The sequence below is a fragment of the Rhinoderma darwinii genome (genome assembly GCF_050947455.1).
Source record: "Rhinoderma darwinii isolate aRhiDar2 chromosome 1 unlocalized genomic scaffold, aRhiDar2.hap1 SUPER_1_unloc_18, whole genome shotgun sequence".
Classification (NCBI taxonomy): Eukaryota; Metazoa; Chordata; class Amphibia; order Anura; family Rhinodermatidae; genus Rhinoderma; species Rhinoderma darwinii.
This window is the reverse complement of record NW_027461654.1, coordinates 96,709-112,716: the sequence shown is the minus strand read 5'-3', so window position 1 is coordinate 112,716 and position 16,008 is coordinate 96,709. Positions and strand designations below refer to the sequence as shown.

Sequence of the window (16,008 nt, the reverse complement as noted above, 5' to 3'; positions counted from 1 at the left end):
CCACTGGTATGAACCCATGCCAATGGAGATGGGGTGAGGGGTCAAGATATCAGCCATAATCCTAGCAGATATAAAATATATAATTGGTGGAGAAAAGCACTAAAATCTTTAGCACTTATGTAAGGTTCCAGTTTTAACCAGCCATGACATTAAAAAAAAATAATAATAATAATTAAAAAAAATGTCTGCTTTGACACGAAATACCAGCACTAATAAATGCATGGAAAGAAGTTTGGGAGATGGTGAGACCCCTGTATAGCTCAAACAACCAACATGTTTTTGTAGAGTTCACACCTGCACAATAGTCATAGAACATAATAGTAAAATTAAACACGGTTAATCCCAGTAAATGAAGCTTTAACAAGTGTTAACAAAAAGATTTGTGTCTTATAAAAGCCCCAGATAATATACACGGTTACCATCCGACCCGTATAAACGCTGCTTTCTACAGTAGAAATCTGAAGTTCCTTAAAATGAATTTGGTTGTTCTCCCAAAGTGAGTTTTCCTGGTAATAAAAGTTATATTTCGTATTGTGAAAAGTTTCTTGCTAAAGGGGAATAAACAATTTTAACACTGAAGGAGAACAGTAGTGAACCGGACAGTCTAATTGTTTGCTGCATCAGCCTGCCGAGACCAGCCTTCTTCCTCCACTCCGGAGTCATACTCCTCCTCTGTCACCTCTTTATTTTGTGTTCTATGGAGAGAAGAAGGAGTAAATCAATTATTTTACATTCTGACTATGTAAATTTAAGGCACAGGTTGACACTTGAAAACAATTTTAAACTTAAAGTCTCGTGTATTTCATTTTAGTTCCCTTAATTAAATGTAGAAGATAAATATTGTACTTTTTTTTTTTAATTAATCTTGTAACCATGTATATTTTATTTTTTAAAAGAACTTTCATGGGGCAGCCTTATTCAAGAGACACAAACTATCTTCCCGTATTGTGTGTGTAGACCGTGAAGAAGGGTGTGTGTTCGCGCTTTATGGGAGCTGCAACGAATGGCAGTTAATTAGTTAAAAACAGAAAAAGGTCATCGATTATCAGTCTCGGGAAGTCAAGTACAGCCCCTTCACTCATGAAGAAGTGAATTCCTTTACTTACCGAATATAGCTTGGCACCTTTTTCCCTTCAACCACCTCCTGGTCCAACTCAACACAAACTATGTCAGTGTTTGGAACTTCAAACATGGGCTCAAGAAGCAGCTTTTCCTTAAAGAAGAAGAAAAAAAAAACCATCAATGGCAAACCCATTTACATTTAGGATTTAAAAAAAATAACAAAATTATATTATATAAGGTAATGGCTGTCCAACTGGCAGGCCTCCGTCACCCAACAATACTAAGCTGCTGCATGGTATGATGTACGTTGCTCTACATTTTCCACAGAAGAAAATACAATAGCTCCAGCGATAGGAAAGAATGTGGACTTACCATGATTGAGCTGAGGCCTCTAGCACCAGTTTTTCGTTCAAGAGCCAGTCTAGCAATGGCCCGCAGAGCACCTTCAGTGACGTTTAATTCACACAGAAACACAATAAATGAGTACAATGTAGTCAGACATCTGAAGAAAAAAACCAAAAAACATCTCAACTTATATAAAAAGCTATTAAAATCAAACCTTATCCATGCTGAACAGAGCCTGGTATTGTGGCACAACAGCATTACGTGGCTCTGTGAGGATGCGTACAAGAGTCTGTTCATCAAGGCTGTGAAGGGGCACCACTACAGGTAGACGTCCCACGAACTCTGGGATCATGCCAAACTCAATGAGGTCCCTTGCTTCCACGTGACGCAGCAGCCGGTCCTTCTCTTCAATGTCTTGTACAGAGTTAGACTCCGCACTGGAATTTGCTAGATCTGCTGCTGCAGCAACTCGACGACCTTTCCCCATATTAAAGGCTATGCCAAATCCCAAATACTGAAGAGCAGAGGGAATACAAAATGAAAACATAAAAGAGAGGAATAAAATAATTAAAGTTTACCTTCTACAAAGCTATTAATAGCACATGCGCATCTACTACTGGTCAGAGCTTTTACCAGTCATTCCTCTGGTTTATGCACACTATATTACGCTACCTGCGTCGATACATGTTGTTTTGCATGCCGTCCGTGCACCATTACCTACACCTGGGTGATCGGACTACTTCATACGTTTTGAAACTATGCACATTATATTGATACCCAAATTCAGAAGTTTTGGATAATTTATATTATGTAGCTCAAGCAGCATGTTTTATATATAAATACTTGAAAATAAAGGGGTTGTCTGTCTAAGAAATTAGGGCATATGTACGTCATATAGAGAGGAAACTCATGCCGCATCTAAGGGGTTAAAGGGACAAGATTGGATTGCTCTCTAAATTTAGCTGTTGCAGTAGGATGTCGGCTGTATATTACATCTTCTGTGTCCATGCCATACACTTCAGGGTTAAATAGTCATTTACATGGATATGCTCTGGAAAATGAAGATTTCTTTGCTATCAGGAGCACAAAGGCCAGGGTGCATTAAAGAGGGGAGTAGGCCCATAAGGTGCAAGAAGTTATGAGAAGGAGTATTGTGGACCATATCGGCATTATATAGCACCCCCAACAATTTGATAAATGAAATACTCAAGTTCTTCCTAGAACAGTTCAAGTAAATACAAGTGCATATCTAAATCACCGTGTCAGGCAGGAGAGAGCCTAAAAATCTCCAAACTATACGTGACACTTAAACATCTTAACTAGTAGAGGGCACAAACACAGGAAAGTAATCTGAACAGTCAGGGACTGCGTACACTTAGAACAGAGCTGCATATCTGCTGTTTATGTCGTCCTGTTGTGTGCAGAGGGAATCAGAAAGTAAAATGGGCCATTTTCAGGGGATATGTCAAACGTCTGATAGGTGGGGTCCCACCTAAACTATTAGTGGGTATGTCATGAATGTGCAAAATTGGGAAATCTTTTTAAGGATTTAAAATCAAACCTTTTCATTCTTCCTCCTACTGATGATCCTGTCCAGGCCATTGAAAGCTCCAGATGATACAAACAGGATGTTTGTCGTGTCAACTTGAACGGTTTCACTTGAGTTTTTCTCTGGGACATTAACAATAGTACCTTCAAGAAGCTTCAGCAAACCCTAAAAATGAGTTACCGCAGGTTTTTAGATTTATATATGATCAAGTCTACTGGCCGAAGAATAATAAGAATAATAGGAAGAATAATAATAGATGCACCAACACAGCAAAAATAAATACATTTCTATATGTCCTGGAAACAGTAATATTATATAAATATGACAAAGCTATACAGAACTATAGACTTCTACAGAGCAGGAGAAGTTAAAAAGTGTTTTATTTATTACCTACATGCACATAATCAAAAAAGGCTACAAATCAGCCATACCTGCTGCACGCCTTCTCCGCCCACATCCCTCAGCTGATGTATGCCAGGGACACTGCCAATCTTGTCAACTTCATCCAAGAATACAATGGCTGAAGTAAAAGAAAATTATTATGCTCTATTTAGATGCCATTTAAACGTAATTTATTTTTAGTTTTTTTTTACTGAGGCTTTGTACACATCTGCGTCAGAGGCTCTGTTGGAGGCCAAACTCACAATTTCCATCAGATTTCATAGGAAGAAAAGCAATGCACCACGAAGAAACCCGACATAAATCAATGGGGTCTGTCAGGTGCAGGTGATATCCTCCATGCGACAGATCCGGCATTGCGTCACAGTTTACGTTTGTAACAGAAACCGCAATGAAATTGTGAATAGAGAAGAACACAGAGGAGCTGAGTACATGGAAAGTCAGATGAATTTATAAAATGAGGAGGACACTATACACAGAGAATATCCATAAATAAAATATATGGGATAGGTAGAGCTCCCCCATCCAAGCGCTGCTCGGCTGTTACTGTAACTCCCATAGAACAGAATTAAGAGAGGCGCGAGCATGCGTTACCGCCTCCCCCTGGAATCAGTGGCCAGCGGCCACCTCACCAAGTGGAACGGGGCCCAGGGAACCCCCGTTCACCACATTTGTGCGGGTCCCAGAGCTTAGACCAGCACCTATCACACATTTATAGCATATGCTGTGGATATGCCATAAATGTCTGAGATGAGAACTACCCTTCAATTCATAAAACTATAGCTTGAGAAGCCATAAACACACTAAAATCTATGTTGAAGCATGAACAGTATGGTAAAAAAAAAAAATATGATGATTAATAACTACCCGTTCTCCTTCTAAATCAGTTACATGCTGCAATTGAGGTGCTATGACCAAATCAGACACGTTGACTGCCGACTGCCTTTAAGAAGAAGTCATATAATCAGCCTCTATCAAACGATCTTAAATATACAGGCATAAAATGTACACATAAAGTACAGTTAAGTTTACCGCTCAGACGGCACTGGTAACAGTCCAATATCATTCAGTATGGACACTCTCTCCCAGAAAAATGCAGTGGACAATCCGCAATCCAATGAGGGTGTGGATGGTAATTCTTATCCTTGTAGTTCCACCGAGCTCCTTATCGTCTCTCTCCACATTCAAAGAACTCCTGGTAGGAAAAGGATCTTATGTCTCTAATAGATGGAAAAAGTATATAACTGTACTTTATATATGCCATTTAGGGTATTTGTTGGATCATACCCAATTTAGTTTTGCCTGCTCCGGTCTGAGAGAGATATTGTGGGTATTTGAGCCGAGAGAAACCACCATTATATTTATAAAATATTGGTTCCGGTCCCGATCATGTGATTGCAGGGAAAGTTTGTTGATACAACAAACTTTCACGGTGACCGATTGCGGGTGCTGCAGTCGGTGTTCATGTCAAAACCGGAGGCCATACAACTTGCCATGCCAGAAGCCTCTGGCTGGCCCTCATAGGCTTCCTGTCAGTGTGACTCTCAGCGTCACGCTGAGTTTATAATACATTACATTACCTAGGTAGTATAATGTATTATAGAAGCTATCAGTGCTGCAGGTCTTCAAGTAAAAAAAAGGTAATTAAAAGGTTTTATAAAAGTGTAAAAATAAGTTACAAAAACAAAAAATGCTTTTTTTTCCTATAAAGTCTTTTATTATAGGAAAAAAAATGAAACCACTAAAAAAAATTAAAAAAAAATAAAAAATATATATATATATATATATATATATATATATATATATATATATATATAAAAGTACACATATTTGGTATCACCGCATTCATAATGACCCAAACTATAAAAATATAATCTTTCCGCACAGTGAACGCCGCAACAGAATTAAAAACCAATGCCAGAATCACTATTTTTTTGGTCACCACCCCTCCCAAAATATAGAATAAAAAGTGATCAAAAAGTCGCATGTACTACAAAATAGTAACAATAAAACAACAACCTATTCCGCAAAAAACAAAGTTCTTACACAGCTTTTTTGACTGAAAAATAAAAAAAGTTACGGCTCTCAGAATATGGTGACATAAAAAATAAATTTTATAGAAAAGTGATTTTATTGCGCAAACACCACAAAACATTAAAAAAAACTATATAAATATGGTATCGCCGTAATCGTATCAACAGACAGAATAAAAGGAATAAAGTAAAATGTCATTTATAGCGCACGGTGAACACGGAAAAAAAAAAAGACAAAAAACATTGTCAGAATTGTTTTTTATTTGTCACCTAGGTTGCCAAAAAAAATAAAAAATAGAATAAAAAGAGATGAAAAAATAAATAAAAATCACATGTACCCTAAATTTGTACTAATGAAAACTACAGATTGTAACAACAAATAAGCCCTCACACAGCTCCGGTGGAGAAAAGATAAAAAAGTTCTGGCCCTCAGAATATAGCGACAGAAATTGCGCAGAGCGTTCCAAAATCGGATAAGATTGGGCACCATTTATCAGTGCGACACTGGCCACATATCTATGAATTATTTACTGCATAATTATACCCTCTTATTATGCCCTGATGTACTCCGCACCGCCTACATATGCTCCAACATTATAAACTGAAATACCACTAAAACCCCAAACAGAACTATTACCAAGCAAAATTTGCGCTCCAAAAGCCAAATGGCGCTCCTTTCGCTTCTGAGCCCGACAGCGTGCCCAAACACCAGCTTATGTCCACATATATGACATTTTATACCCGGGAGAAACAGCTCAACATTGTATGAGGTATTTGTCCTCAGTGGCACAAACTGGGCTAATGGCAGATGAGTGGAAAATGTAAATTTTCTCTTTGCCCTATCCGCTGCGCTTGAACCCCTTCACGCACCACGACTTAATAGCATGTTGTGGTGCGGGGGGGTTATATATGGGACGGGCTCAGGCGCTGAGCCCACTCCATATGCTGCAGGTGTCAGCTGTGTATTACAGCTGACACCCGGGACTAACGGACAGGAACAGCGATCGCGCTGTTAGAGGAGACTGTAAAAATGACATTATACTGCAATACATTAGTATTGCAGTGTATTGTACCAGAGATCTAATGACTAATAAAATGTGTAAAAAAAATATTTATTATTAGTGAAAAATTAGTGAAAAATATAAAACAAACAACGCACGGTGAAAGCCGTAATAACGAAACCCAAAAAACAATTGAGGAATCGCATTTTTTTCCAATTTCAGCCTGCAATGATTTTTATTTTCCGTTTCCCAGTGAATTAAATGGTACTTTAAATGGTGTCACTAGAAACTACAACTTCTCCCGCAAAAAATAAGCCCTCAAACCACCCTACTGACTGAAAAAGAAAAAAAAATTATGGCTCTTGGAAAGTGGGAGGGGAAAAACGAAAATGAAAAAGCAAAAAAATGGATCAGTCCTGAAAGGGTTAATAAATTTCTAATGAAAAAACATTTATGACCATGTGGGGTATTGCCGCACTTGGAAGAAATTGCTTTACAAACGTTGGGGTGCTTTTTCTCCTTTATCCTTTGTGAAAATGAAAAAATTCTAAGTTTTGGTGGAAAAAATGTTGATATTCATTTTCACGGCCTAATTCTAATAAATTCTGCAAAAGACCTGTGTGGTCTAAATTTACCTATCAATATATCACTATACCCCTAGATAGATTCCTTAAGGGTTGTAGTTTTCCAAATGGGGTCACTTTTGGGGGTTTTCACTGTTTTGGTCCCTCCAGGGAGTTGCAAATGCGACATGGCACTGAAAACCATTCCAGCAAAATCTGTGCTCCAAAATCCAAACAGCACTCCTTCCCTTCTGAGCTCTGCCGTGGGTCCAAACAGCAGTTTATTACCACATATGGGGTATTGCCGTAATCGGGAGAAATAGCTTTACAAGTTTTGGGGTGTTTATTATTTATTCCTCGTATAAATGAAAACAAAATCTATATTTTTTCAGGAAAAAAAAAGTAGGATTTTCATTTTCACAGACAAACTCCAATAAATATAGCAAAATACCTGTGGGGTCAAGATGCTAACTATACCCCTAGATAAATTCCTTGAGGTGTGTAGTTTCCAAAACAGTGTCACTTTTGGAGAATTTCCACTGTTTTGGTACAAGACCTCTTCAAACCTGACATGGTGCCTAAAATATAGTCTAAAAAAAGGAGGCCTCAAAAGCCACTAGGTGCTCCTTTGCTTCTGAGGCCTGTGTTTCAGTTCATTACCACACTAGGGCCACATGTGGGATATTTCTAAAAACTGCAGAATCAGGGCAATAAATATTGAGTTGCGTTTCTCTGGTAAAACCTTCTGTGTTACAGAAAAAAAAATGTATTCCAACTAAATTTCGGCAAAAAAACATTAAAAAAAATGTTACATTTCCCTTCTACTTTGCTTTAATTCCTGTGAAAAGCCTAAAGGGTGAAGAAACTTTCTGAATGCGGTTTTGAATACTTTGAGGGATGCAGTTTTTAAAATGGGGTGACTTATGGGGTCCATCTAGTATATAGGGCCCTCAAAGCTACTTCAGAACTGAACTGGTCCTTGAAAAATAGCCTTTTTTTAAATTTCTTGAAAATGTGATAAATTGCTGCTAAAGTTCTAAAATAATTTCCAAGAAAACTATGCAAATATAAAGTAGACTGTACTGTTTTACAAGCAGATACATTTAATATTAGAAAAATAATTATTATTTTTGCAAATTTTCTTGAAATTTTGGTGTTTTTCACAAATAAGCAATGAATTTATTGACCACATTTTTCCACTAACAAAGTACAATATGTCACGAAAAAAACAATCTCAGAATCGCTTGGATAGGCAAAAGCATTCCAGAGTTATTACCACATAAAATGACATGTCAGATTTGGTAAAATAGGTCTGGTCCTGAAGGCCAAAAGGAGCTTGGTCCTGAAAGTGTTAAGTATGCAGGCACTCGCAGGATGTGATCAGATCATAGCGGAATAATACAGGTATGTAATCTCTCATTTAGAGAACCTATTTGGATTTACTATATAGTGCCTAAGGCCCCATGTACAAAACCGTAAAAACGCCCGTAATTACGGTCCCATAGACATCTTTTGCGTACGGGAATGTGCTCGGGCCATTGAAAAATATAGAACATGTCCTATTTCAGGCCATAATTACGGCGCATTGAAGTGTATGGGGCTCCCGTAATTACGGGTGGCTACGTGTGTGCACCCGTAATTACGGGAGCGTTGTTACGCATGGTAATCACTGTCCAGCGGTAGTCACTGTCCAGTGTGCTGAAAGAGTTAAATGATCAGTGCTGGATATAGGGAAGGGGCTGCACTGATCGGCAGTAACTCTTTCAGCACCCTGGACAGTGACTACTGCTGGACAGTGAGTACCATGCGCGGCGCACACAATATAGATTTCTAATGTTTCCTTCAAAAACCTGCAACAAAAAAAAGTTCATACTTACCCAGAACTCCCTGCTTCTTCCTCCAGTCCGGCCTCCTGGGATAACGTTTCATCCCATGTGACCGCTGCAGCCAATCACAGGCTGCAGCGGTCACATGGACTGCCACGTCATCCAGGAAGGTCGAACTGGATGTCAAAAGAGGGACGCGTCACCAAGACAACGGCCGGGGTACGTATGAACTTCTTTTTCTCTCTATCGCTGCGTTCCGCTGCAGAAACTCTGCCCCTTCTCTCTATCCAGCACGGATAGAGAGAAGAGACTGCCGATCAGAGCTGGATAGAGAGAAGAGGCTGGCGATCAGTGCTGGATAGAGAGAAGGGGCTGCCGATTAGTGCAGAATCTCTCTCTACGTGTAAAGACAAGCAGAGAAAATGTGTCCTGGAATACGGGTGACTACGGACCCGTATTTACGGGCACGGTCCGTAAATACGGGTGACAAAGGACCCGTATTTACACCAGTATTTACGGGAGGGGAAAAATATGGTCATGTGTATGGGGCCTTATGCAGTATAATACAGGGGGCACTTCCACTTCAGAGAAATGCAAAGGATGTATACAGAGCCATAAAGTTTAAAAGCAAAAATACATGTATGCCAGACAGCAAGAAGTTATAAACTAATTTTTCTATACTCTTTATAACATGTTTGTATTCTGCTGGTAATATCTTTCTTCCCTAACCACGCAGACTGGCAGCATTTGAAAAAAGTGGATAGGTAGGTGGGTACAGTCCATGGTCACCTGAAGGCTGCCTAATAAAAATAAATAAATTATAATAATATTGAGATAAAAATCAATTTATTTTTTAATTTTAATTTTATTTCAAATGTTTTTGTTAAGCTGAATAATTATTAATAATTAAATCCTTTAATCTCCAGCCCGGCAGATGTTACATCAGGATATTCAATCTGGTGGTAATATTTCTGATGGAAATCATAGATCTTATGTTGTAAATGTTGATGTTAAAATGTTTTCCTTTGATGTTATAAGGTCTCCGATATGATGATCTTAATGATATTATAGGTCGCCTATTCTGATGTCTTGACGTTACAACAGAAGATGGCTCTAAGGAACCGTGATGGACGACGGCTCTCTGCATCTCTGCTTTTGTTGCTTCGGATCTTTCTCCTTAGACATTTTGGAATCCAACATCTTGTACTTATGAATGACTCCATGCTTGGCCAGGCCTCCTTCACATGACAACTGAAGGGCCTGCTGATGTTCTCCTCCTCAATATATAGAACCTCCTCCGCTACATCCGCTTCCTCCTCATCCTCATCCTCCTCTAGAATAGTCTCCAGATTTGGCCAAAAAGAGACTTTGCCAAACTTTGATGGCCGGAATGCCGGCTTAGCCTCCTCCACCATCTTTCTCCACATCTCATCTGGGAACTCCTCCTCGTCGCCTTTCTTCATCCTGTTCAGAAAGTCCAAATCTCTTTCCAACACTACAAATCCTTACAAAGTCTAAATATCTCACCAACACTAAATGTCTCCACTGACAACTAAAACCCTCAAATAAGTGTCAGCTCTGCGGCTCCTTATATAATGTGAGTGATGTCACAAAGTGCAGGGGCGGAGCCGACTTTCACCACATTCCGTAACATCTTCCGCAGCTGCGGCAGTTATTTAAAGGGCCATGCAGCCAATCTAATTCACTCTAGGGAAACTAGTCAGGAAGTTCTCCTCTGCTATATACAAAAGGCAACATCATTATCTGTATATAATGTGATGTTACGTATGAGACGTAAAACACAAATCATTTGTAACATATATATATGTACTGTGCCTATGAATCAGTGTAAAACTATTTATATTTGTAAACTACAATATCTCTTTCAGATCATCGATAAAGAATTATCAAGTACTTACCGTGTTTTACCTGGATCTACGTTCCTGGTGTGTAAAATGATGTCCCTTAGTATGCTTTATCTTGTAAACAATATCAGATGCGCTTTTTAAAAAAAGATATATTCTGCAATTATTGGCTACAAAGATTTGTTTCATAAACAAATTCTTTGAACCTTTATGTCTAATTTTGAGATCGATGGGCTATTATTTTTTGACAGTATACACACAGTGCGTTTGAATAGCGTTTTTTCTGTACCAGTTCCCTTCTAAAGAAATACTAACTCTTTTTTATCTCTTTATAAAGAAACACTAACACTAAGGCCCCATGCACACGACCGTATTTTGGCCACCCGTAAATACGAGTCCTAGGTCATACGTATTCGACCCGTATTGCACCCATATTTACGGGCACGTTTTGGGCTGCAAAATTGCACTGCACTAATCGGCAGCCCCCCTCTCTCCCAGTGCAGGATAGAGAAAAGGGACAGCCCTTTCCGTAATAAAAGTAAAAGAAATTCATACTTACCCGGCCGTTGTCATGGTGACGCGTCCCTCTCTTGACATCCAGTCCGACCTCCCTGGATGACGCAGCAGTCCATGTGACCGCTGCAGCCAGTGATTGGCCTGTGATTGGCTGCAGCGGTCACATGGGCTGTAAGGTCATCCCAGGAAGCCGGACAGGAGGAAGAAGCAGGGAGTTCTGGGTAAGTATGAACGTCTTTTTTTTTTTAACAGCTTTATCTATATTGTAATCGGTAGCCACTGTCCAGGGTGCTGAAACAGTTACTGCCGATCGTTTAACTCTTTCAGCACCCTGGACAGTGACTATTTACTGACGTGGCTTAGCAACGCTCCCGTAATTACGGGTGCACACACGTAGTCACCCGTAATTACGGGAGCCCCATAGACTTCTATGGGCTGCCCGTGCCGTAATTATGGCCTGAAATAGGACATGTTCTTTCTTTTTCAACGGCACGGGCACCTTCCCGTAAGCATACGCGGTGGTACCCGTGGCCAATAGAAATCTATGGGCCCGTAATTACGGGAGTTTTTACGGTCGTGTGCATGGGGCCTAACTAATTAGATGATTATCCTCTACATATATAAACTATTATAATTATACAATCATACTTGGGCTATTGGGTTTGTCATAGTACACTCCGTCCGAGTTAAAGTTTAGTTTACCAAAATGGCCACTGTTGGCCTCAAAATCCTTACACGCATGCGCTGAATAGCGCTTTACATTTTATATAGTTAGTTATTTAGGCTGTCTCATATTCCAAATTTGATCATCTAGGAAGCTATCAATAATTTTGTATAGCTATAACTAGGTAGTAATATTCTATTATGTCTGCGCTGTTCAATACAATATAGCTATTACAAATCGTGATTCCTGCACAAAGATGGCCACCGTCGGCATCAAAGTTGTCATGCGTATGCGCGGAATAGCGCTCCAGCTCCATTGATATATGTCATAGATAAGCGCCGCTCACTCTTTAAGGCGCCGGAAATGCGCTCCGGTACATGGACCCAATGTAAACACATGTACAATATTTTTAACCCCTTAGTGACCACCAATACCGCCTTTTCACGTGAGTCACTAAGGGGCCTTGGGCTAGGCTGACGCCTTTTCACGTGAGCCTGGTCTAAGTCCTGCACGGGTGTCCCGTGCAGGCAGGAGCTGGGGCTCTGCTGTCTGGTGACAGCTGGGCTCCTGCTTCAACACCCGCGATCGAAGTTTACATCGATCGCGGCCGTTTAACCTGTTAAATGCCGCCGTCAATAGCGACCGCAGCATTTAACTTGGAAAGCAACGATGCAAAAACAAATAATTTTAGTTCAAAAGTGTTTTTATTGTGCAAAAGTCGTAAAACATAAAATACCTCTACATATGTGGTATCGCCGTAATCATACCGACCCATAGAATAAAGGTAACATGTTATTTACGTCGCATAGTGAACTGCGTCAATTTAAAAACGCATAGAACAATGGTGGAATTTCAGGTTTTTTTTATAATCCCCCCCAAAAAAGTTAATAAAAAAAACTATATATACCCTAAAATGGTGCTATTAAAAAGTACAACTAATCCCGCAAAAAAAAAGTCCTCATAGAGCTATGTAGACGAAAAAATAAAAAAGTTATAGCTCTTTGAATGCGTCTATAGAAAAACAAATAAAATAGCTTGGTCACTAGGGCCTAAAATGGGCTGGTCACTAAGGGGTTAATTTACTATGTATTGTTTACACCTGTGAACATTTATTGTTATGTACACTAATCAGCACTTATATAGTACAGGCTGGACCCGGCAGAATGCCATAGGGGGAGGCCACCATGATCAGGGATGTTAGGAAGGGAAGGAGTTAAGGAGTTAGGGGTGTGTTTAGGAGGGGGCGGATGTGAGGGGGGGCGAGGTCAGTTTACTTAAGGGTAGGAGAGGGAAAGGCGTCGCCATCTTTAGTAACAGCTCAGGGAAGCTTGCAGCAGCACAGGGAAGCTGGTGATCTTTAGTTAACAGCACAGGGAAGATTGCAGCAGCACATGGAAGTTTGTCCAGTACTTTATAATGGATGCACTACTTACCCAGCTCCGTGTTTGGATCTGGGGCGCAGGCGGTGCCGTCCTCTCCTCCCCGGCGGCGGTCACGTCGCACGAGGCCTCCGGAGAGGTTGAGCCCGGAAGTGATGCCACGAGCCAGGCGCAGGGTAAGGAGCCCCACGAGGGACCCTCCAGGCCGGGCCCCTCGCTCGGCTGCCGTGAGCAGGACGGCCTGGTCTGAGAGGAATCCTGGAAGCCGGCCTGGCTCAGCGGAGGTGGTAGGGCAGGCACCCATGCATCCGGGACCTCCCTCTGCCTCCAGACGACGGGACCCAGGACTTGCGGTGGGCCGTGCTGGCGATGCTCCAGTCGGGCGGCCCACCTGTACCCAGGATGATGCAACCAATTCCAGCGTGTGCCACGGTCGGTGGTGACACGGCGGGCAGGAGGGCGGCTACCTGCGGGCCGCGGGGTGGTCGAGCCTCCCCAACAGACGGGCGGAGAGGCCCAGTTCATTGGCGCAGTTAAGGAGCGCTCCATCAGAAGGTCGGGGATGTCATGCGTGCGGCGCTTGTCCTGGCCCGTCTGGGCAGGATGAAGTGGACGACCGTGAGTTCGGTGACCAAGAGGGACGTCTGGATGGATCCTTCGCCCCGGCTGGTGGGGACACAGCACCTGCGCAGCCCGGTGAGTCGCTGTCTCCTACTTTTTCATTGCCTGCTGTATTTCGGTCCCCAGGGGTAGGGGGTGGGGGTTCACTTTTGCCTACGGGATTGCCGGGGTGTAGCGGGGGGATTACAGGAAGTACGGGTGGTGGGGGTGAGATTCAGGAATTGTTGTGTTGTGTGCGTGACCTTTTGGCGCGATGCGGAGGGGGGGCGATAGGTTCCCCGTCCCCGGTTGCAGCTTGGGTGGGGCCGTCGGGGCCTGCAGTGGTGGATAGCACGCTATGGGGAGCTGGGGTGGTGTCTAGGGAATCGGGCGTGGCAGTGTCGGTGCAGACAGAAAAGGATGTGGCAGTGGATGAGGTGCGGTTGGATGATAAGGCGAAGGGCGAGGTCTATGTTTGTTTTGAGGGCCCATTGGGGGCGCATCTGAAACCGGAAGTAAGGGAAAAGATATGGAGGGATGAATATGTGGAAATTTTTTCATTGTTGCCGTTGGAGAAGTTCAATTTAGATAAAGGGAAGTGGTTGGAAAGCAAGAAGGAGAAGGAGGAAAAACGTCGGTATCGATTGATTCCCCAAACTTTTGTTAATTGGTTGCAGGCGTTTGCTATTTTGGCAAGCGTAATTGGACAGAAGACGCCGGAGCATTGTTCCGGCCTCTTCTGTTATATGGATGCTATCGGAGAGGCTCATCGAGTTTACGGCGGGCAGACGTGGCTGCGCTATGATGAGCAGTTCCGGCAGCGGAAGGCAGTGAGACCTGACATTAGGTGGGATAACAAAGACATAGGGTTATGGTTGCGGGTCATGGCTCCAGTGCGTTTTGGCCAGTCCTTTCAAGGGGGTGGGGCCGGGGTGGCCGGCCCCTCATTGCCTTCGGGGGGGGGGAGCAGGGGGGACAGGAGGAAAATCCGGGTTCTGCTGGCAGTTTAATGAGGGCCAGTGTAAGTTCGGATCGGGTTGTAAGTTCAAACATAGCTGCTCCTCCTGCGGGGGGATCTCTCACGGAGCGGTTAAATGTTTTCGGAAGGGAAAAGGACGAGGGGCCGGGGGCGCTAGTCAAGGGCCGGAGACCGGTGAGGTGGGAAGACATGGAGCCCTTTCTAAATAGGTACCCTGATAGGTCCAGGGCAAGTTTGTTGTTGGATGGTTTTCGGGTTGGTTTCCGGAACCCTGCCCCTGCTCACAAGGTGCCGTTTACCTTGCGTAGTTTGCGTTCAGCGTTGCAGTATCCAGGGGTAGTAGGGGATAAGTTGCGGAAGGAGGTGGAGTTGGGGCGCATGGCAGGTCCGTTTGAGAGTTGCCCTTTACCGGAGCTGGTGGTGTCACCACTGGGGGTGGTGCCTAAGAAGGAGCCGAATAAGTTTAGGCTCATACATCATTTATCTTACCCGAGGGGGCGATCGGTTAATGATGGGATTTCTCCAGAACTTTGCTCGGTGGCTTACACGTCGTTTGATGCGGCAGTTGCGTGGGTGCGCCGCTATGGTGTGGGTGCATTAATGGCAAAAACGGATATTGAGTCGGCCTTTCGCCTCCTCCCTGTGCATCCTGACAGCATACGGCTGTTAGGATGTTATTGGGACGGGGCTTATTTTGTGGATCGCTGCCTCCCTATGGGGTGTTCTATTTCCTGTGCCTATTTTGAGGCTTTTAGTTCTTTCCTGGAGTGGGTGGTTTGCGATGTTGCGGGGGTCTCGTCGGTCATACATTACTTGGATGATTTCCTGTGTTTTGGTCCAGGCGGGTCTTCGGTTGGTGCTACGTTGTTGAACATGATAGAGTGGGTGGCAAAGAGGTTCGGTGTGCCTTTGGCCCAGGACAAAACGGAAGGACCTAGCTCCTGTCTGGTCTTTTTAGGAATCCCCATTGATTCTTTGAGGATGGAGTGTCGGCTCCCGCAAGATAAATTGGTAGCGTTACGGGCGGAGGTGGACCGGGCTAGACATTTGCGTAAGATCACGTTACGTGCATTACAGTCATTATTGGGTAAGCTTAACTTTGCTTGCAGGATTATGCCCATGGGCCGGATTTTCAGCAGGCGGCTGTCGGGAGCGACGGCTGGGGTGACAGCCCCTCATCATTTCATTCGTCTGACACAGGCGCTGAGGGCAGATTTGGCAGTTTGG

At 42.8% G+C, this 16,008-nt stretch overlaps 1 protein-coding gene across 1 annotated transcript; it reads right to left on the bottom strand.

Annotated features, from left to right (window-relative positions):
* Window positions 1-208: 208 nt before the first annotated feature.
* LOC142670904 (ATP-dependent clpX-like chaperone, mitochondrial) lies at window positions 209-3,712 on the bottom strand. Its single transcript, XM_075847119.1, has 7 exons — window positions 3,601-3,712; window positions 3,388-3,476; window positions 2,969-3,121; window positions 1,623-1,921; window positions 1,435-1,528; window positions 1,107-1,213; window positions 209-695 (listed from the first exon to the last, which is right to left on the bottom strand). Exons 1-7 carry the CDS (start codon window positions 3,710-3,712, stop codon window positions 605-607), a joined length of 945 nt encoding a protein of 314 aa, XP_075703234.1. The 3' UTR covers window positions 209-604.
* Between the last annotated feature and the right edge of the window lie 12,296 nt (window positions 3,713-16,008).